The sequence below is a fragment of the Ictidomys tridecemlineatus genome, chromosome 9 (genome assembly GCF_052094955.1).
Source record: "Ictidomys tridecemlineatus isolate mIctTri1 chromosome 9, mIctTri1.hap1, whole genome shotgun sequence".
Taxonomy (NCBI): domain Eukaryota; kingdom Metazoa; phylum Chordata; class Mammalia; order Rodentia; family Sciuridae; genus Ictidomys; species Ictidomys tridecemlineatus.
The window spans coordinates 4,896,166-4,916,718 of record NC_135485.1 but is presented as its reverse complement, the minus strand read 5'-3'; the positions used below and the strand labels follow the sequence as shown (position 1 = coordinate 4,916,718).

Genomic DNA, 20,553 nt, shown 5'->3' with positions numbered 1-20,553 from the left:
AGCTGATTCTGCCTCAAGATCTAGAAATCACTTCCCTCTGGTTTCTGGATCTCTTCACCTTGCACAACTGGAAAGACCACTGAGACGTGAACAGGCGGTGCATTCTGGCAGCCCAAGGGACAGGGCAAAGCCCTCTGCTGGACACCACGATGGGGAATCAGGAACAGAATCAGGAACAAGGGCCCCACGTAAGGCAAGTGGAGAGCTCTGTGTAAATGTATTTATTTTCAAAAGTTCCCTTTATAAAACCAGAATATGTAGCAAACACAAAATGTGAGAACAGCGAGGCCCGTCCTCAACACGGACCACGTCACACAGCCAGGCACAGGGGTGCGAGCTGGGGCAGAGTGTCCTCCAGGTCCCTGGTGACTCGGGACCAAAAGAAAGGAGTGTCCACATCCTCATGGTGCGGAAGAGAGCAGGCCAAATGGGAACCCATGAGACCGCGCTGAATCGTCACCGAGGCCAGCGTGAGCAGGGGACCCGTGTCTTCTGCGTGGGAACGGGTACTCTGCAGGCTGAGCGTTAGACAGCAGCACGCACGGGCCTCCCCTAGTCCAAGCCCAGGGCCCTGCTGGCCTTCTTGGCGTTCAGGAAGTTCTTCTTCCTCCTGGGAGGGATGTGCAGAGAGATCTCCGGGTCCTTGGGGTTTCTGAATATGAAGAGCTTCTCGCCTGTGTTTAACACGTCGAGGGCTTCCGCACCTAGGATGGGGACAGGGGCCGGTTCGCCAACGGGCTCCAGGGACAGGTGCGGCCAGCCTTCTCCGCAGAACGCCATCCTCTCCCTGATGGGGACATGCGTCTTCTTTAATATGCTAAGGAGAGAACAGGAGGTTGAGCTGACAGGTGGGACTCACTCTGACCTGCCTGAGCTCTGAGTTCTCCAGGAGATTCCCAGCCACGTGCCATTGAAAGACCCTTCCCACCTGTGGGCACCAGAGTGCCCCTGAAGTCAGTGGAGGCCTGTGGCAGCACTCCAGCCATACTGGCCTGTGACTCAAGATCTCAGGAGTCTTGTGGGCTCGTTCTCATGACATTGTCAGCTGGGGCTCAGCCTGGCGGGGAGTTCACACCCTGGAGATCGGCAGGGCCCCGGGAAGGCTCACCCCCCACCACCCCACCCAACCCCCCCTGGCCGACTCTCAGACATTTACAAGGAGACCCTGGGCCTCACTGTAAACCAGCTGAGGAAACTGGGTACTAAGCAAAAGTTCCAGGCCGGGCAGACGTCAGCAGAGGGTAGCACCTTAGGGAGGGTCCTGGGACAGGACTGCTGCAATCTGCCCCTGAGCCACCCCCGAGTCCCCAGCTGCTCTTGAGAGTGCTGTGGCTACTGCTGAGAGCCCGTAGGGCCTGAGAACCACTGGCGCTCTCTGCCCAAGCAGTGCAGGACAAGGCTGCAGCCTGGATCTGCAGGGGACATCACTGGCCAGTGGGGTGCTGGACCATCTGTCCCCGGCCTTGCAGCTTGTATGGGCCTGAACGAGGACTCCCAGGTGGCTCTGGCTCATATCCTACGTCCCTTCTCACCGTAGATCCTGGTGCCTCTGGGCAGGGCCAAGGCTACCACAGTGCGCCAGGCGCTGTGACCATCACCCTCATGTCACCTGCGGCACCCGGGTCAGTGCAGCCCAGGAGCGCTCCCAGGGGAACACGCTGGTCACACAGCTTCAATGTGGACTTAGTGGCTTCTCCTGACCAACCTCCCGACCTGATTTCTTTGGGACGACTTTCTGGTACCCCCATCACAGACAGCCCCAAGCTGTCACCATGGACGATCAGTGACGGGCTCAGCACCTCCACCTGAGCTCTGGAACGATGGAGGCAGGGGGCTCAGCAGACCCTCCCCCTGGACAGTCACTGCTCCCCGAGGACAGGGCGCCTGCCACTTTTTAAGCCCTGATGAGCTCACCTGATGTGACTTCCCTAAATCCCTCCTAGCTGGAATCCAGGAGACACTTGGTCAACAGGTGGTCACATCTAACCCACTGTGCCCCTCCGTCCCTCTGATCTCCAGGTGTGCAAAAACCACAGGCCAGAGATGCAGGCCTTGGGCACACAGAGCACGCACAGGCCTGGAGTGTTAGGCAAACACAGGGACTGTTAGGGTCCACGTCCCAGAGCCACCAGGTACTGGGTCTTGGGGTCCCTGGACTTCAGGTCTATCATCTTCATTTTCCGGAAGGTTCAATGCAATGAGAAGCGAAAGGGCTTTGGGAATAATAATGTCTGAACAGCTACAAGGAATCATTCCTTTTCTAATTATAGCCCTTAAAATAGCTATTAGCTAAAATAGATACAGAAATTAAAATGCTAATAATAATGTTATAACATTCTCCTCCTGATAGCTGCAGCTTATCTTCAGCTTCTAAACTAAGCCCAGGGAATAAAGATGTGTGGCCTTCAGGGAGGACCCTGCCCCGTCACCGGGCACCTCCCCACGCTCTCGGGCAGCATGGACGGCCCTCCTGCACCTGCGCCAGCGCCTACCTCGCCTTCCTCTGTCGGGCCCAGCGCACCTTCTCCAGGCCCCTGGCCGTCAGATCGCCTCGCAGCTCCCTCTCCAGGGCTTGCCACCAGGCCTGGTGTTTCCTAACAGCAGAGAGAGGCTCGGGTTAAAAAGGACAGCCTTCAACTCCACCCCTGGTGACCTCTGCTGGCCTCCGTCCCCCCGTGTGACCTCCGCCGACACAGGACCCCTGGTCTCCACGCCTCCTTTCCCTTGCTCAGGACACACCCATCAAGCAGGCTCTTGGCCTGGTCAAGGAGGAATCTCTGCCCTCGAAGGGCTCCCAGTCCGGGGGATCACAGCAACAGGGGACATCAGTGGAAGAAGGCAACACAGAGCTGGGGACATCTGAGCTCAGGGGGCAAGGGAGGCGTTCATGAAGGGCTGTGTGGCTTGTGGGGCCCGCCTTGGCCGGGGAGGCATGGCGGGTGTGGGCGGGGTTCCGTCTCTTGGTCCTTCTGCCTGAGACAGTGGACGCACCCGGAGCCGGGTCAGCGTGTCCTGAACATGCGCGTGCAACACAGAGAAGCACGTGGAAGCCGGGAGGGTGGCGGGCAGGGTGTCCTCAGACCATGGACGTGTGTGACTCCAGACCAAAGGCGAGGGACCTTGTCACACTGTCAGGGAGACTGAGAAGAGAGCTCGTGGGCCTGGGCCCCAGTCGGCAGAGGACAGCATGGGCCAGAGAGTCCAGCCCAGGGGCACTTTCCTCTGCGCCGTGCTCCCACCCGCCCACCTGGAGGTGGGCGCAGCTCGTCCCTCCCCACAGTGGGCCAGGGGCTCTCCTTGCCAGGAGACGTGTCTCTGACGACAGCACCCCACAGCAGCTGCCCGCGGTGCTTCCTGGGCCTGTCCCTCCGGGGCTGGACACAGCTCTCCCCACACCCACAGGTCCCTCAGCCACCGGCTCCTGTGCAGCCAGTCAGCTTCCACGGCTTGAAAGCCAAGGCCTCGGGGAGGGGCTGCCAGGCCCCGGGCGGGGGACCAGGAAGAGGGCCTGCCCGCCCTCAGGGACTCTGGGTGGCCTGGGTCGGGAGAATCCTCTACTCCCCTCGGCTAGGAGGGTAGACAAAGTGCAGGCACTTGCCACCCGAGTCCTCCTGCTGTCCCAGGCCCGCAGGCCCTCTGGACTTGCTGGACCGCAGGACACGAGGACCGCTCTTCCTCACGGCTGGCCTCACACCCTCCCTCCCCCTCCCCCAGCTCTGCCCATGTGTCCTCAGCAGTGCTGGCAACCTCCGGAGTCAGACCCCTCCTCAGCTCTGACCAGACAGCCCCATGTCAGGAAAGCAGTGTCCACGTGTGTGCCCACCATCGCCATTCCAGGACCCCCAGGCCCCCGCCGTCCAGCCACAGCCTCCTACAGGTCCTGGATGAGGCGGGCTCTGGCAGCTGGGGCCCTATCCTTGCCAACCTAGTCCACGTTTCCCTTCCCAAGTGACACTGCGGGCTGCCCCCAGACCCACCCCAGCCCCGCTTCCTGCCTTCCCTCTGTGGACCCAATTCACCCTCGACTCAGAACCTAAAAGAAAATATCTGCAGGGTTGTAACAGCTGAGGAAAAGTGGCCCCAGTGAAGACGGGGACAGCCACCGACCTAGGCTACGCCTGTCAGGAAACGCAGCTCAGCTACTGGGACAAGAATCGCCCAGGAGCATGGAGAGCTGCCCCCAGCTCAGGCCTGTGGGCACAGCGTCAGCACCGCAGGCGCCCGACACCCACACACAGGTGTGGGCCAGCAGGGCAGCTCCACGCCACAGTCTCGCCTGGGGCGGGGCCGGAGCAACGGGTTCAGTGGAAACAGCCCTTGGAGCTTCGAGTCGGGGTCTTTCCCCAGGCGGCCCCTCTGTGGCCCAGGCCTCTCTTGTATGCTGGGCAGCAGCAGCTCCCAGGCACCGCAAGGCCACGAGGGCCTCCCCACTGTCCCGGGCCGTGCTGCAGTGGGGTGTTCTGCCCGAGGGGTGTCAAACACGCTTCCCACCCACACATTTTCCACCAAGGATGGGTTTATGGGGACGAGAGTCACGACCTCATGGTCAGCACACACCTCAACCACACTCAACACACGCACGTGCACTCAGAAAGCCTGTGGAGGGAGAAATGTGACCGACGGACAGTGAGCCTGACGGACATTTTTTCCAGGTGGTAGGTCTGATCCCCTGCCCCAGGCCCATTACGGGTCACCCTCTCTCTGGTTTCCAGAGGCGGTCACCACAGGGCACTCACCTCCTCCTGCCAGGGTCGGCCTGCTCCCTGCCCTCGTGGTCTGCCGCGCGGTCCGAGTGCTTCTCACTGACCGAATCCAGCAGGGCTAGCAGCTGGGGCTGGGAGCCCGCGGGCAGCAGCACACTCAGGAGGCGGCACAGCGTGGCCCCGGGCACCATCGCCATCTTGCAGAGGTACGACGCCAGCCTCAGCTCCTAGGGCAGGCAGGGGAAGGGGAGCTCAGCCCGCGCCACCTCTAGACTTGACATGCGTCAATTTTAAATTTATTGCATTCTTAGGGCTTTTTGTCTAAGGGGAATAAATATTTTAGTAGTTAGTCTGGAAAACAGCTTCTAAATTCACAGAGCTGTCAAAAGAATCCATTTGGTGAGCACCTGTGGCACCATGGCATTCCTGAGGCTGCGTCCCTCCCTGTGACTGTTCTCGGCTCTGTCGGCAGCGCCCGAATCACACAGCAAAGGCCCTGGCCTACAGCAGGGACACTGCTCACCTTTCTCCTCCTGTTCCACTTCTGTGAGGCCACACGGCCCTGAGGACCATTCAGGCTCCAGAAACAACTAAAGTGTCCCTAAACCAGGGGACAGAGAGTGTCCCAGAGACACTGTGCTGCGTCCTTACCATAGAACACTGTTCTGCAATAAATAAAAGAGCTGGAAGGGCCTCGAGTCTAAGGCTGCTTGACTCCAGGCACACAGGTCTGCGGCCTGGACAAAACTCAGAGCTGGGGCCAGGGTGGGCAGCAGGGGGCAGCACTGGGAGGGCTCTGCCGGGAGGACAGTCCTGCATCCCGACGGGTGGGCCCTCTGTGCTCAGGTGACACAGAACGGTGCACGTGCTGACACCGATGTCAGCTCCTGACTGTGACGTGCTCTGGGCAACAGCAGCGGGAGACACGAAGCCCGGTGGACGCTGGAACGCCCCACGCTGGCTCCGCGACCTCCTGTGCATCCGCAGGATTTCAGAACAGAATCTTTGTGGAGAAACCAGCACAGACCTGGTGTTCCAGAAAGCTCCCTGGCGCCCAGCAGCACTGAGCAGAACAGAGAGGCGTTGGGCCGGTTTTTGTCTCTCTCTGCCTCTGCCTCCTCATCTGTAAAATGGGGATTATGACGACACTGTGGCACAGGGTTCGGTGAGGACAAATGGAGCTAGAGCTTGTCCCACTGTCCTGTATCACACAGGCACAGCACTTCTGGTCAGGGCAGGCACATCCCCTGGGACTTCAGCGAGGCCTAAGACTGCCACACAGCAAGGCTGGGTGGGGAGGGCATCGAAGGGCCAGGAGCCCAGGGCTGCCAGCCACATGTCCCTCTAGGAGGCGGTCATTCATGTGCACTAGGAAGCAGGGGAGGCCTGCAGAGGCAGAAGGACCCGGGGAAGTCCATTTGGAGTTTGTACCCCTCGGGCTCAGCCCGGCTTTCCTGGGGGGTGGTCAGGGGATCCAGATGTGTCCTTTTATATAAAACAGCATCAGGGATGGGGCGTGGCTCAGAGGTAGAGCACTCACCCACCATGCGTGAGGCACTGGGTTCCATCCTCAGTACCACATAAAAATAAATAAAGATATGTGTCCACCTACAACTTAAAAATGAATATTTAAAAATAAAATGAAATAAAAAAGCATCACATTTGCAGATACTCTGCACACGGCCTCTCATACCTTCCCATCATCACCCAAGACACGGGACACCATGGTGACCCACCGGACACAGCATTGGCTGGGGAATGGTGGGTAGGAGAGGCCCTCAGTGTTTGGTAGAGACACGGCCCTGCCCGACCAGCTGCACAGCACCTGTCCACAGCAATGCAACTTATTTTGGATCCACAGTTGGCTGAATGTGGGGACATGGAACCTGCCCGAGTGTCCCCTGCCTGCCACCTGTGCTGGGACCACTCATGACCTGCTCTGAATTTCCTGGGCCAGCTTCCTCAGCCCACTCAATGGCTGAGGACAGGCAGCTCTGAGGAAGAGGAAGAGGTGTGTGCAGGGGACAGAGGCAGGGACAGAGGCAGTCTGGGGTGGTGTCTCCTCACCTGGCCACACAGGGTCATGAAGGTGTCCGTCTCCATGTTCTCCAGCAGATCCTCCAGCACAGCGCTGTCCTGCTGCTCTTGTCTCCAACTAGAGGGAAAACAGGGCCCAGTGAGGCCATTGTGAAAAGAAGGGACACCATGAGGCCATCCAGGCTCCAAGTAAGGAAGAGGGATCAAAGCCACACCGCCGCGGGAAAAAGAAGTATATGGACATATGTATGCGCACACACACACACGCACACACACACGCACACGTACACAGATACATGAAGAGATGGTGGGAGGCCTGTGCCTCTTGTTGCCTAGGCCACTTCCAAGGACGGTGGCCAGGAGAGGGTGGCTCGAGGGAGGTTCTGTGGGCCCCTGAAGGAAAGGTCTGACTTTGACAGAGCTCTGTGACTCTCTCTGAAGGCTGGCAGCGGTCCTCAAGGCCTGCACCAAGAAGACCAAGACCTAGTCCATGTGCCCTGTGCTGAACAGACCCAGAGCCACTGTCCAGGGAGGGCCTGGCCCTGACCGCAGGACCAGCTGGCTTCCCTTCGCAGGAGCCTCCTGTCCTCCACGGGAGCAGCTCTGCTGGCCACATGGCCTGCCCACAGTCCTTCTAGTGGCCACACCCAGTGTGTCCTCAGGTGCAGCTCAACGCCTCCAGGGAGCACGTGAGCACTGCACCCCCCAACGCCCAGCCCACCTACCCACGCTTCCACGAAGCTCCTCGGCACCCGCTCAGCCCTTCACGGTCACCTCAGAGCCCGAGCCGTGCTCTGTTTACACAGCATCTCACCACCCGGAAATCATGCCCATTGAACTCCAGTCTGTCTCCTTCCGACTAACTCGAGTCTGTTTTCAGGGCCCATCACACTGCCCAGCCCAGATGGCCTCACGTTCCCTCCACACCAACGCCACGTTCACAGCGGAAGCGCCAGAACTATGAACCATGTTTTTCTAAGAGTCCCCGATACCACAGGCCAAGCTAACTGTCCAGTGTTAGTTGAAAAATAATTCAAAGAACAGAGAAAGACGACGGGAGCTCGGCTTTGCAGTCTTGATAAAGCGCCATGTTTACAGTGAGATCTGAATGAGGCCTGAGTTCTGCTGACGTCGGCCCATGGCTCGGTCCTGCACTAAGATGATGGAGAAGCCGGTGAAGAGGAACAAGACCTCTCTCTATTATTTTTCCAACTTCTTGTAAGTCTGTGATCATTTAAAAAGTCTAAAATATTAGTAAACCTCAGTGATATGAAAATAAAGTATCTTAGAAGGACATCAGGGAACAAGGAAGCCGATTCCTGCCCAGCTGGGTGGCTCGTGCCACGTGCTGGCTGGCACCATAGGCGGGAGGGTGAGAGGCAGGTTCCCTAGGCCTGCAGGGGACATCACCCCCGGGACTATGGGCCATGGGCTGTACCTCTGCTGGTGGAGATCCAGTAACTTCTGGCCCTTGCCCAGGGCCTGCTGCAGGACGGCGGAGACGGGCCTTTCAGAGTCCTCCTCCCCAGGCTCGCTCAGGAGCCCAGGCCCCCCAGCCACCCAGTGCTGCCAGCTGGCCAGGGCCTGCTGCTGCTGGGCTGCCTCCTGCTGGGCCAGTTGGTCCTCCAGCCTCCTCTCCAGCTCCTGGAGCTCCTGCACACAGAGGGGACAGGTGGTGAGTCCCACTACAAATGTAAATGGAGCAAGGACAAAGTCTGACCTCCCGGCACGCGCTGGAAGCCTGCTGGGCCCATCTTGCCTGGTTCCCCTGGTAGCGAGACCAGCTGTAGGATGTGCCTACCACCGTCACAGCTCCACCCAACAGCACGTGGTGCTCCTTCCTCTACAGGGACTTCCCGACTGCCGACCGACCATACCTCCTGGGTGGCAGGCTCCCTAGTCCCTGGGGGACAGGGATGTCCCTCCTCACATCCCACTGACACCCTCCACATGCCCTTTTTTGTAGCCACCTGCATCACTGTCATGCACCCTTTGGCTACAGCGTGGGCTCCCTGAGGGCAGGGGGAGCCTCCTGCTGCCCATCTGCACCGTGCCGGGCAGCTGCCACCTGTCCCTGGATCACTGCAGAGTTCCTGCCAGCATCTGCCACTGAAGAAGCCACGGGACGCAGCACCACGGTCCCTATCAACAGTGCCTATGGCACAGCGGCACACCAAAGGGCTGCTGGTCCCCAATGGCACCAACTTAGGAGGCTCCGTTTCGACTTCCGCCTTCGCCATGGTGTGCAGGCAGAACACACGCAGGGAAGACGGACGCTAACTCTGGAATTTGGATGGTGTCCCAGGCGGGTGACACGCAGTACAATGTTTTCTTGCCGTAGTGGACCGTGGTGGCGGCACGGTCCCCAGCCAGCCCCAGGTGCCAGGATGGACAGCAGCGCTCCAGTGTGTGCTGAGCTGCCGGGCAGGCCAGGGCTGCAAGTGAACTTGAGTCTTATTCTCAGTTTATCGTGAACTAACCCTGGAGGTCGGGGGGCATCTGTGGGAAGATCTCTGTCCTTCAGCGACCCTAGACCACACGCCCCCTTCTCTGAGTTTATGGATGAGGAAATCGGGGCAGAGTGGCGGTGATGTTCCAGGTGACGCACTCACTGAGAGGCAGAGTCGGGATCCGAGCCCAGGCCAGCGGACTCCAGGCTTGGGCTCTCACTGGGCCACGCTGCCTGACACCGTCACAGGGCACCTGCCTTCCCAAGTCAGCAGAAAATCTCAGCAGAGGAGTCTGCCAAGGAGGCCACGGGGTAGGTCGGAGGCCCCCAGGCCTTCAAGGTGCATGCGGGGGAAGCTGAGGTGGAGGACAGTGGCCCCTGATCCTCCTAAATATGTACAAAGTACTCTGATTTCTGCGGAGGGAACAAAGTTTGTATCAAATTCTCCAGAGTCTCACAGTCCCCAAGGCTCAGAAATACAACCCGAGAACCAAGACAGTGGGACAAATGGCCGAGAGGAGCCCTGAGGACACAGCGTGGAGAGACTGACCGCCTGGCCACGCACTCCAGCTCGATCCAGGGCCTGGGAACCTCTGAGAGCTGCAGAGCGGCACCCCACCCACTGGGGTCCGCCATCCTGACCACTGACCACGCAGCACCCTGAGGGGGAAGACGTAGCCCTACGTGGTTTCCCACAGTGTCCTGTTGAGCTGAGAGCATGGCCAGCAGCCTGTCAGAGGCCAGACCTCTGCTGGGAACAGTGTGGGATGGGAGACTCCAACCCGAGCCTGTCGGGGTCACCCGAGAAGTGGTGGAGCACAGAGGCCATCTTTTCTAAGGAGCTTGAAAATCCGGGTCAGGAATGGAAGGCAGGTGGACATGGCCTGCAGCTCAGCCTTCTCTCATGGGACCTTCTCCAGGGCTTCAGGCCTGTGCCCAAGCCTGCTCCCCCTCCGCACCTGCCTGCTGGGTTCCAAGCTCCGCCTGGGCCTACCTTCTTTAGAGCTTGCTCTGCTTTAAATACAAGGACCATGAATCCTGGGCTGTGGTGACCTGTCTTTCTCCCCAGCAGTGAGAACAGGGCCCAGCTCATGGAAAAAGTTAATAATAATAATAATAATAATAATAATGGCAGTTAACATTTCCTGAATGTCTACACTGGGTCAGAGCATTTATACAATTTATTTAATCTTCATAAAATGACACAAAATTGGATTTACCATTATCCCTTTTTATAGACAAGGTGACTGAGGCACACAGAGTGTAAGTGAAACTCCTGAAGTCACAGTGTTGGGCAAAAACACAGCTGGAGAGAACTGAGGTTCCTCTGGTCTCTGGTCCCATCTCTCAGTTCAGCGGCCTCAGAGAGCACCACCAGGTACCTGCCTGGTGCATGAACAGAGTGACAGCTGGTGACACCGATGAGTGGTGGAAGGAGGGATGATAGGTAGACAGGGACAGAAAGATGGATGGACGATAGATGGAGGATAGAAAGATGGTAGAAACAGATTAGGTAGAGAATGGATAGACAGACAGACCGACAGATGGATGGCTGGACAGAGGATAGAGTTCCTTTTTGCTGGGTATTTGTTGGGATTCAGAGTGAGTGGGGCATGTCTCTGGATCCTGAAGACTCAGTGTGGGGAGGGGGCAGCCCGTATGCAGAGACAGAGACAGAACACCATCCTCGGTGATCACAGATTCGAATGAGGCTCTGGGAGCACAGAGCGGGGACAGATGGTGCCACCGGAGGGCATCCTGGGTGGCTTGATGGAGGAGATCCCTGGGCTTGTCTTAGAATGTAGACAGGAGTTTGCAAGGAGGTGAGGCAGAAGTCTTCTAGGTAGAGGTCCCTCTAAGGAACAGATGCTTGAATGTATCTCAGGGCTCAGAGCAGCAGAAAGGTCTAGGGCCCTAAGCCCGGGGTCTGAGGGAGGAATGGTAGAAGGTCAGTGTTTTGTTTTTGTACCAGGGATTGAACTCAGGGGCACTTAACCACTGAGCCACATCCCAAGCCTCTTTGGGTGTTTCATTTAGAGACAGGGTCTCGGTTGAGCTGCTTAGGGCCTCGATAAGTTGCTGAACTGGCTTTGAACTTGCCATCCTCCTGCCTCAGCCTCCCAAGCCATGGGATCATAGGCAGGGGCCACTGCTCCCAGCTAGGAGGTAAAAGTTTAAATGTGGACCTGGCGGGTGGGCTGTGCATGATCATTTTATTTTTCATAAACATCCCTTTGGCCACAGTGTGGAGAGGAGACTAGAATAGAGAGGGGGCCAGAGGCATGATCTTAGGACAGGAGGCTGCTTTGCTGCTGTGGGCCTTGGTGAAATGACCATCCCTCCCTAAGCTCAGCCTCTTCCCCAGAAGAATGGGACTAGAAATGCCACCAGTGGAGGGAAGGAAGGGGCAAAAGCACAGTCAGTGCCTGGGCCTCATGCAGAGCTTGGCAGGTGCAGCCAATAGTGACGCTCTCTGCCTTTGAAGCCCAGATGGCTGGGAGCCATGAAGCCAGACCACAGAAGACCAAGTGCAAGAACTCAGGCAGAATCAGCAGAGGGCGAGTCCTGGCACAGGAGAACCAGGCGGAGGGAGGAGGAGGGAGGAGGGAAGGGAGGTGCCCATGGGCCTGGAGGTGCGTGCTCAGTTCAAACCGAATGCAGATACAGTGCGTACAGTTAGTCTGGGGTCACAGATCTGCTCCCCGGAAGTCCCTCCTGTTTAAATCTGCCCATCATCACCATTTTGTCCCGATCCAATTACACTTTGCATATGTTCCAATATCACAAAAGGAGTCTGAACCCTTCCTCAATGAGTGCACTCACCGTCACCCTCGCAGGAGTCCTTTCTCCCACGGCACTTCATTGCATACTTTTTTAATCCTCCTGAGTGTTTAAGAGCTTAAAAGCCCATTTCCAACAGGAGAGCGGTCGATGCAGATGATCAAAGGCAGAATGGAAGTCCAACATCTGGAGCACAATGGCCATCTCCTGCCAACTGCAGACTGAATGAAACAGCGGTCACCCATCACCTTGGCCTTGAGGATACCACGTCATCTCCACTCAGGACCCACGGCCTCTTCCCAACAGACCAGCAGTAGAAAGCTCTGTCCTACTCAAAGTCTCAAGATGGACAGGGTGTTGTGGTCTCAGTTACCAGTGGACACAGGTGATCTCGGCACCATGAGGGGCTTCCAGGCCGCACTGAGGTGTTTCCCGTGCAGGTAGAGGCAGCAGGTAACTGAACTGAGAGCCAGGGGTCCTAGTGTCTCGCTCTGCCCCCGACTCCCTGACCTTGAACTGTCCTTCCCTGGGAAGGCTTCATTCCCTCCATCTGGAATCCAGGACAGGGCTCCCTCCGTGCCAACCACTCCGAGTGCATCCCGTGCTGTGTGTTTGGGTAAGTGCTGGGCCAGGCCTCCTCCCGTTACCAGGAGTCCACCTCGAGTGGGTGTATATGTGGAAATGAGCGTCTGGGTTGTTTCCCCTGTTAGCCGTTAGGTGGATTTTCAAAATGGTGTTCTAGTTTCTCCTGAGAGACCAACCGTATACTCCTGGGGGAAACTCAGCCTGGCCACAATGTATTGATTGACTTCTTCTCATAGATGGACGGGTCATGTTCACATCTGGTGACTACAGTCACAACTGCCATTGTTCCTTCTGAGACTGCTCGTGTCTGGTTTCAGTATCAAGGTTCGCTGAGCAGCATAAAATGAGCTGAGGAATTCCATCTTCCTGATCTCAGGAATAATGTGCACCTGAGGCCAGCGGAAGACCTTAAGGTTTGGTGGAGTCCGCCTACAGAACTGTCTCGGTTGGGTGTTTTCTGTGAACAGGGAGGATGCTGAACCTATGCACCACTTTCTTTCATGGCATTAGGAATGTACATGTTTTTTCCATCTTGAGTCAACCTTTCAGACTTTTCTAGAAATTTTCTCCTTTCAGTTCAGTTTTCAGATTCTTCAACATAAAGCTGTGCACGGTATTCTCCTATTTTTAAAAACTGCTGCATCTACAGCTTCTTTCTAAACTCTGGCATTATTTACTTGTCCCTCACCTCTTTTTGTCATGGCAAGTCTTACCAGACATTTGTATATTTTATAAGTTTTTTTTTTAAAGAGAGAGTGAGAGATAGAGAATTTTTTATAATATTTATTTTTTAGTTCTCGGCAGACACAACATCTTTGTTGGTATGTGGTGCTGAGGATCGAACCCGGACCGCACGCATGCCAGGCGAGCGCGCTACCGCTTGAGCCACATCCCCAGCCCATATTTTATAAGTTTTTTTCCCCCCAAAATTAAACTTTCCACTTCCCTGTGGCAGTTCTGTTTTTATTTTTATTTTGTGGCAGTTCTGTTTTCATTTTTATTTATGCTGTGTTCCTTCCTCTGCTTTCCACAGGCCAATTACCCCAGTTCCCCCACCCCAGCTTCCTACATGGTCAGCTGTGGGCCTTTCTTTCCTAATGTAGCTTAGGGTATAAAGTTCCCTCCAAAACCTGCTTTAGCTGAATTCCACATTGTGATATGTCATAGGTACATTATTTTTCTGCTCTGTTTTTTTAAAATAATTTCCATTATTTCTTTGACCTAGGAATTATTCAGAGGTATGTTCTGAAGTCGCAAAGTATGGACTCTTTAGCATTCATCTTTTTTAGCTGTTTTGAGGCTGATTGCCCTTTGTTGAAAGGTAGCCAGAGTGACACGTGGTGATTACTTGTCACTGCTCCGGTGTGTGCCAAGGACACATTTTGGTTTCCTGTTTGCTGTGAACCCTGGGTGCACTCAGGGCGGCTTCTCGGATGCTCCTCTGCGTGCCCTCTGATCACCAATCATACTGAAGCGTGTGGGCCGAGATTCTCACCTTAACCTGACTTCTCCCTATTCTTCCACTCTTCCTTCTTCTTATTTTCTTTTATTAAGTTCACACAAGTCTAGAACCACTAATGCTCCAGGTGAACAACGTTTCGACATCATTTTTGTAGGACCTTTATTTTTTCAGTAAACTCACAAATCACGACATTCTGCTGACGCTTTGGGTCCCAAATGTCTTTGAAGGCCCTGGCCTGCTCACACAGGTCATCTCCCCTGGCTTCTCACTGTCCAGTGACTTCTTGCCCACAGAGAGCTCACCTCTGGCTGCACTCAGGCTTTAGAAATCCCGATGTGTCCTCTGCAGACACCCTGCTCTGCACCAGGACTGGAGACCAGGGAGTCCTGCTGGCTCCTTCGTCACCTGGGGTGTCCTGGCTGAAGGGCTGTACACGTCTGGTCCCTTCTCGTCTCCGCTCTGCTGAGGCCTTTCCTTAAATCTCATAGGGCAGCTGCCCCCGCACATGCAGCAGGCGGGAAGGCAGGGCCTCTGGCCCCCAGCCTGTCTGGGTGTCCTGTCCCACGGACACATCCCACAGCCTCCTGCCCGGGGCTCATCCCAGCCTGGGTTCCAGGTGTCGGTGGTGTCAGGGCAGTGCTGGCTCCCCATCTGCTCTCAAGGCTCCCTGCAGCTCTGACGGGGACACCCGCAGCCAGTCCCGAAGGACATCCTCCTGTGCTTGAGCTTTACGGGGGCAGCACTGGAAGCTCAGTGCTGGAACACCCAGAGACCCTACTGAAGCTCTGTCCTTAAGACACCTGTCACCACGCAGCGTTCACCATGTGGCCAGAAAACAGTCTTGGACTCTTCAGAGTCAACTGTGATTTGCCACCTTTTAAAGAATTTATGGGACTCCCATCTTGATGAACTCAGCTGGGACAGTCCATCCACCAAGGTGACAGTGCACCAAGTCAGGGAGAGACTCTGGCTCCTGTCACTCACCAGCCAGGCGGTCTTCATCTCTCTTTCCCTGAGGAGTGAGCGTGCTGACAACACCCACTTCACAGCAGGGCACAATGATCAACAATGTAACCCACAACAGAGGGCGCGGAAGGGCACTCAGTGCTAATCACACTTAAATGATAGTCTTCGGAAGCAGAATAGAGCTGCCGAGGCTCAACTGGCAGCTGGTCCGTTCACGACACTCGAGCACCTGCCTGCCCCCACGAGCTACTCCACACCTGGGAGGGCCTCCCCCTGCATGCAATTATCACAGTAATAAGTGACACATAAAATTCTGAAGTCCAGGCACAAAGGACCTCAAATTAGTCCTCAAAACAGTGATTACCATAGCTCTCATGTTATGGATCCCCTTCTTCACCCTGAAAGAGTGCAGCCTGCAGGCGTAATGACAATTTAGAATTACAAAGATAAACAATCCAATATACGGAGACATTCAGGATGCCCTTAATTGAAATATGCACTTTGTTCCCCCTTACTGCATCTTCATTCAAACATGAACTTCTGTTGTTTGAGAGAACACTAATGTCACTAAAATGTGGTCCCTGCCATTGACCAGAAGAGTCACCAGTTCCCCACAGTCTCTCCCCAGAGGCAATGCTCTGGAGCTGCCTGGGCTGAGAGTTGCAGGCTGCTGACCTACAATGCACCCCACGTGGTCCTCGGCCCACCCCAGGGCATAGACCAGCCGGGCGCTCATGGCCCATCTGCAGCTGGAGGAATTGGTGGCTTTAGAAGGTGCCGGCCCCTCCCGACCCCTCCTGCACTCACCGGGCTGTGGGACTGCAGGATCTGGCCGCAAGCCGCCTGGCTCAGTGTCTCCGACTCCCTCAGCTCCTCCAGCAGCAGACCCTGGATGCTGAGCAGGGCAGTGAAGGCCGACAGGGTCTCGGTGGCCCGGGCCACCTTCTGGAACTGCACAGCAACCAGCGACTCCGTGAAGCGTCCCTCCTGGGCCTCCAGCCGCTGCACCCTCTCCCGCAGCAGCTCCCCTCGCACCTGGGGGACCGGCAGCACCAGAGGGCAGTGAGCGGAGGGACGGGGAGGAGAGCCAGCAACCTCCCAGAGACCAGAGCCGTCCCACAGAAGCACGGGAATTCACAGGAGCCACTGAGAAGTGTCCAGCTTCTGAGGACCACACCTGTCCTTCATGCTGTACTTACCACCCTCCAGGGTGAGCGGGCATGTTGCCGTCCAGCTCAGGCCCTCCCGTTCACTCTCCCTGCGCAGCTCCCAGGCCCCTCCTCCCTGCGCAGAGCCTGGCACCTGCCTGACTGAAGTGCCCGCGCGCTCTCTGCCTTTGGTCTCCAGCTCCCGACTGGCCCTTGGGCACCCTCACTTCTGGGAGCAAGCGCCTGTCCTGCTCTTCTCTGCTCGTCCCCCCAGCTCCTCCTCCCCTTGGGGGCACCTGGAGCTCTATACGTGTCCTGCCAGCAGACCCGACCATGGCCACTTGGCTACAGTCCCTCAGCGTCCACCCGTCTTCTCTTCTGTCAAGGCTACAGGTGTGACATCAGTGCCTCTCACCTCACCCGAGCCCCAAAAGGCAGGCTGCACCCTGTGCGCCCCACTCTCTGCAGGAGGAGCAGAAGTGTGACCCGGAAAAAAAGCTGCACAGGCACCGTGGCTCCTTAAAGTCACCATAACCCAAAGAAAGGCGCACACCCAGCGTCCACGGGTGGGCACCTGGACAAGGAAAATGCGGTCCACCCGGCCTACGGCCTACACAGGAAGGGAATCCCGACCCTGCTGCAGCAGAGACAGACCTCGAGGACACCAGGCTGTGTGACATGGGCCAGTCCCAAAGGACAAGTGCTGCATGATCTCCCATCTGAAGTCCCTGGGAAGTCAGATGCATAAAGGCAGAAAGCAGAACTGTGGGCACCGGGGACGGGCAGGAGGAAGAGTGGACACTGTATGATGCATAAGCAAGACGGAAAGTTCTGGAGTGGGATGGTGACAACACTCATGTGCGAGGGTACCTGGTGCCTGCTGAGGGCTGAGCCTGGAGTGTCCCCAAAGGCTCCTGTGTTGCAGGTTGGGTCCCCAAGGCAGCAGGAATCAGAGGTGGGGCTTTGGGAAGGTGATGGGGTCCTGAGGGCTCTGCCCTCGTCATGGGTGGACCCACTGACGCAGTCACCTAAATGAGTGGACTGTTGGAGGTGGAGGAAATGCAGGAGGCAGGACCTCACCGCAGGAAGAGAGTCCTTCAGGAAATGTCCTTGGGGGCCATATCTGGTTCCCAGCCTCCCTCTCCCTCTTTCTCTGCTTCCCAACCACCAAGGTGGGCAGCGCGGCTCCACCACACCCTCTCTGCCATGACGCTCTGCCTCACCACAGGTCCACAGCATTGGAACCAGCTGACCATGGGCTGAAACCTCTGAGACTGGGAGCCAAAATACCTCTTTCCTCCTTTAAGTTGTTTTCTCAAGTATTTTGTCACAGCAATGGAAATCTGACTAACACAAGTGAGTTGTACATTTAAAAATGATTGAATAGGTGTGTTTTGTGTAAAGTTAATGTTTTAGCACAATAAAAAGATGAGCAAGAAATGAACAAGCTGTCTCCTTCATCATGCACCTGCATGAGCTCAGTTTTACAGGTTACACCGTATGGTCTCGATTTTCCCTCTTGGGTGAGCAAGCAGTGGTCCAAGTCTTACAAGGGCCAGTCTCCTACAGAGATGCAGGGCAGAATGAGTTGGCCACAGGGCTAGCTGGAGTTCTGTTTATGCAAATGTAAACTTAAAATGTGGGGGAACAATTAGCTCTTTGTATATACCATAAGAACAACATGGACTACAAAATTTAAGATATTCCAAAATCCTTTTTGCTTCTTTGGAAAGCTTAATTTATTCATTCCAGACTATGAAATTATGTCTCTAGAGAGGGTTCAAGTCCTTGTCTAAAAGGACTCCTAGGAAAGGACAGATTTGCATTTCTATGAGGTTATTAAGGACAGGCTTCATTAAATATTCAAGCATCTGAAATAATAATAATTCATTTGCTGAACAATATTATGCTAAATTCCCTTATTTTAAATTGGAAGTTTGACCAACTTCCTACCAGTTTTCCCTGCAGCACGTGGAGCTCAGAGGAGGAATCCCAGGTACGCCCTGTGACCCGCCAGCCAGCAGAGCCACGGGAACTCCGGGGATTCGTTAAGTCACGGTCCGCAGGTCTGGAAGCCAATGCAACCAGACGCAAGGGCCAGCCAGACAGAGGACGAGTCAGGTCAGCCTCAACACTCAGGGGAGGGGGTTCAGGCAGGTCTCCAAACAGGAGGCCCCCTGGGTTCAGCACACAACCTGCAGAGAAGGGGCCCCTCAGGCCAGGGGCGCCCAGAGAGAGGAGGAGTTAACCGCGCCCACCCGCTTAGTCTCATCCATCCCATAACACCCGGGGGAACAGGGGGCTGGAGGGAGAGTCCAGTGGCTGCCATGGAAAGTCAGGCCAGCAGAGGCCACATCAAGAATCCCCCGTCCACCAGCTGGAAGAGGGGGCTGAGCCATGCTCCGTGAGCACCGCTGCGGCTGGAGGGTCCCTTTCCAGGCGGATCCTCCCCTCAGTGGCTCAAGGTGCCCAGACAAGGTGGGAAGACAGAAGGTGAAGAAGACTCTCCCGCGTCCTCCATCAGGAGGAAAGCGGACCCGTGAGGTCCACTGCATCAATATGTGTTGAACAACACGACCTTGCCCAGTGATCCTCACTTCACTCCCGTTTAGATTCAGGATCATTCATTTCTACTCCCGGAAAGACACGACCTCTGGCCCTCACCACGATCAAAGCAAAAATGTCACACGATCCAGGGACGTGGCTGCCGCAGACCACGCAGTGCGGCTCTGCCTGGCCACCTGGAGTTTAAGGCTGGTCTGCCGTCTCTTCCCTGCAAGAAACCACATACCACCCAACCAGCTGTGTGACCCAGCCAAGGTGTTTAACCTCTCTGAGTCTCAGGTTTGTGTGTGAAAAGGAAACAAAAGTGCGGGAGGTACCTAGTGAGCACCAGATGAGCAGGAGCTGCCAGTCTCCCTCACTGCATCATGGCCGTTATCACCACCTTGACCGTTAATAAACAGGACCTCTCTAAAGTCGAGCCAGAAAAGACGGGAAGAATGGGTCACAATATTGAAGGACTTTCCCCCTCTAGAAGGGAGGTTGTGGTTGTCTGTTTCTGATTACAAAATCCAGTACGAGGTACAGAAAGGTCAACACTGGAGGTGGCTGATGACAAAGGGACTTACAGGGTGCACCTACTGTGTTAAGAAGGAAGGGAAGGGTGGGCGCAGAGGGAGCAGAATCTAAAAGCCAGAAATTGGACGACAGAGTGGAAAAGGACTGGATGGACGCCCGGAGCCAGCACCCCCCCGGGGGGGGGGGCAGAGAAGCAACAGGACCCACACCACAGGATCCCTGCCTTAGAAACTGCACCATCAGATGCACCTAGAAGTGCTGGTAAAGGAGAGGGCGGCCAGCTAACCAGGGAGCAGGCCCCGGAAGTCCCCCCACCCCACCTCCGTCCACAGCCCCTGCCCTTCCTGCCCAGCAGACAGCTGGGGTTTGCTCTCTGGGAGTCTGACCCGGGAGGAGGAGACCAGGCACGTCTGGTGGCAGAGGCCCCACGCTGGAGACTGGGCTGAGAGGCCTCCATCCCCAGCTCTCTCCCCACTTGGCTCCGCAGGAGCTGGGCAGCCAGGCTCTGCCGCGTAGGCAGGGGGCTGCGTGGCCCTCGTTCAGGAACCCAAGTAGCCTGACCAGGGTCTGAAGGCACTGACCTCGGGGGTTCCCCAACAGAATGGCCCAGTCTCGTCACACCAGAGTGACGGTCACAGTCTATGAGCCCCACCTGGAGGCCCAGAGACTCCCGACAGCTTTTTACTACCCCATTCTTAAATATGAGCAGACCACCAAGGAGGACCACAAGCCTGGCAAGACTTCTAATGAACCCAGAAGTATCAGTGAATACCCAGGAATTAAAAAAAGAAAATCATTCTCAGAAAGAGGTAGAACGTTAAATGAGTCTTAACAACAATAAACATGTTCTTTTTTAAAAAATGGGCTTAGGCCTGGGGATGTGGCTCAAGCGGTAGCACGCTGGCCTGGCATGCGTACGGCCCGGGTTCGATCCTCAGCACCACATACCAACAAAGATGTTGTGTCCGCCGAGAACTGAAAAATAAATATTAAAAATTCTCTCTCTCTCTCTCTCTCTCTCTCTCTCTCTCTCTCTCTCTCTCTCCCTCTCTCCCTCTCTCCCTCTCTCCCTCTCCTCTCTCACTCTCTAAAAAAAAAAATAAAATAAAAAAAATAAAAAATGGGCTTAAATTTTTTTTAGTTGACAATGGACCTTTATTTTATTTATATGCTCTACTGAGAATCGAACCCAGTGCCTCACACATGCTAGGCAAGTGCTCTACACTGAGCCTCAGCCCCAGCCCCAGCCCTCATGGTCTTTTTTAAGGAAGAGAGTATGGAGGAGAGTATGAAGATTTAGAAACTGAAAACACAAGAGAAAAACTCAAAGGTTTGTAAGAC

General features: G+C 55.8%; 1 protein-coding gene across 8 annotated transcripts in view; it reads right to left on the bottom strand.

The window, feature by feature from the left end:
* Positions 1-206: 206 nt before the first annotated feature.
* The window catches only part of Evc2 (EvC ciliary complex subunit 2), a 97,948-nt gene continuing 77,601 nt past the window's right edge, over positions 207-20,553 (bottom strand). For 4 of the 8 annotated variants that reach the window (XM_078021009.1, XM_078021013.1, XM_078021014.1 and 1 more), the window contains 7 exons: positions 15,791-16,018; positions 8,179-8,393; positions 6,771-6,858; positions 5,731-5,826; positions 4,737-4,930; positions 2,522-2,594; positions 207-817 (listed from right to left, as the gene is read on the bottom strand). In XM_078021009.1, the coding sequence (XP_077877135.1) occupies positions 311-817; positions 2,522-2,594; positions 4,737-4,930; positions 5,731-5,826; positions 6,771-6,858; positions 8,179-8,393; positions 15,791-16,018 (1,401 nt within the window). In that variant the 3' untranslated portion in view covers positions 207-310. Of the gene's footprint in view, positions 818-2,492; positions 2,595-4,736; positions 4,931-5,730; positions 5,827-6,770; positions 6,859-8,178; positions 8,394-10,762; positions 11,117-15,790; positions 16,019-20,553 lie in introns of those variants that run through there. The other 4 variants (XM_078021011.1, XM_078021010.1, XM_078021012.1 and 1 more) reach the window with 4 other exon arrangements.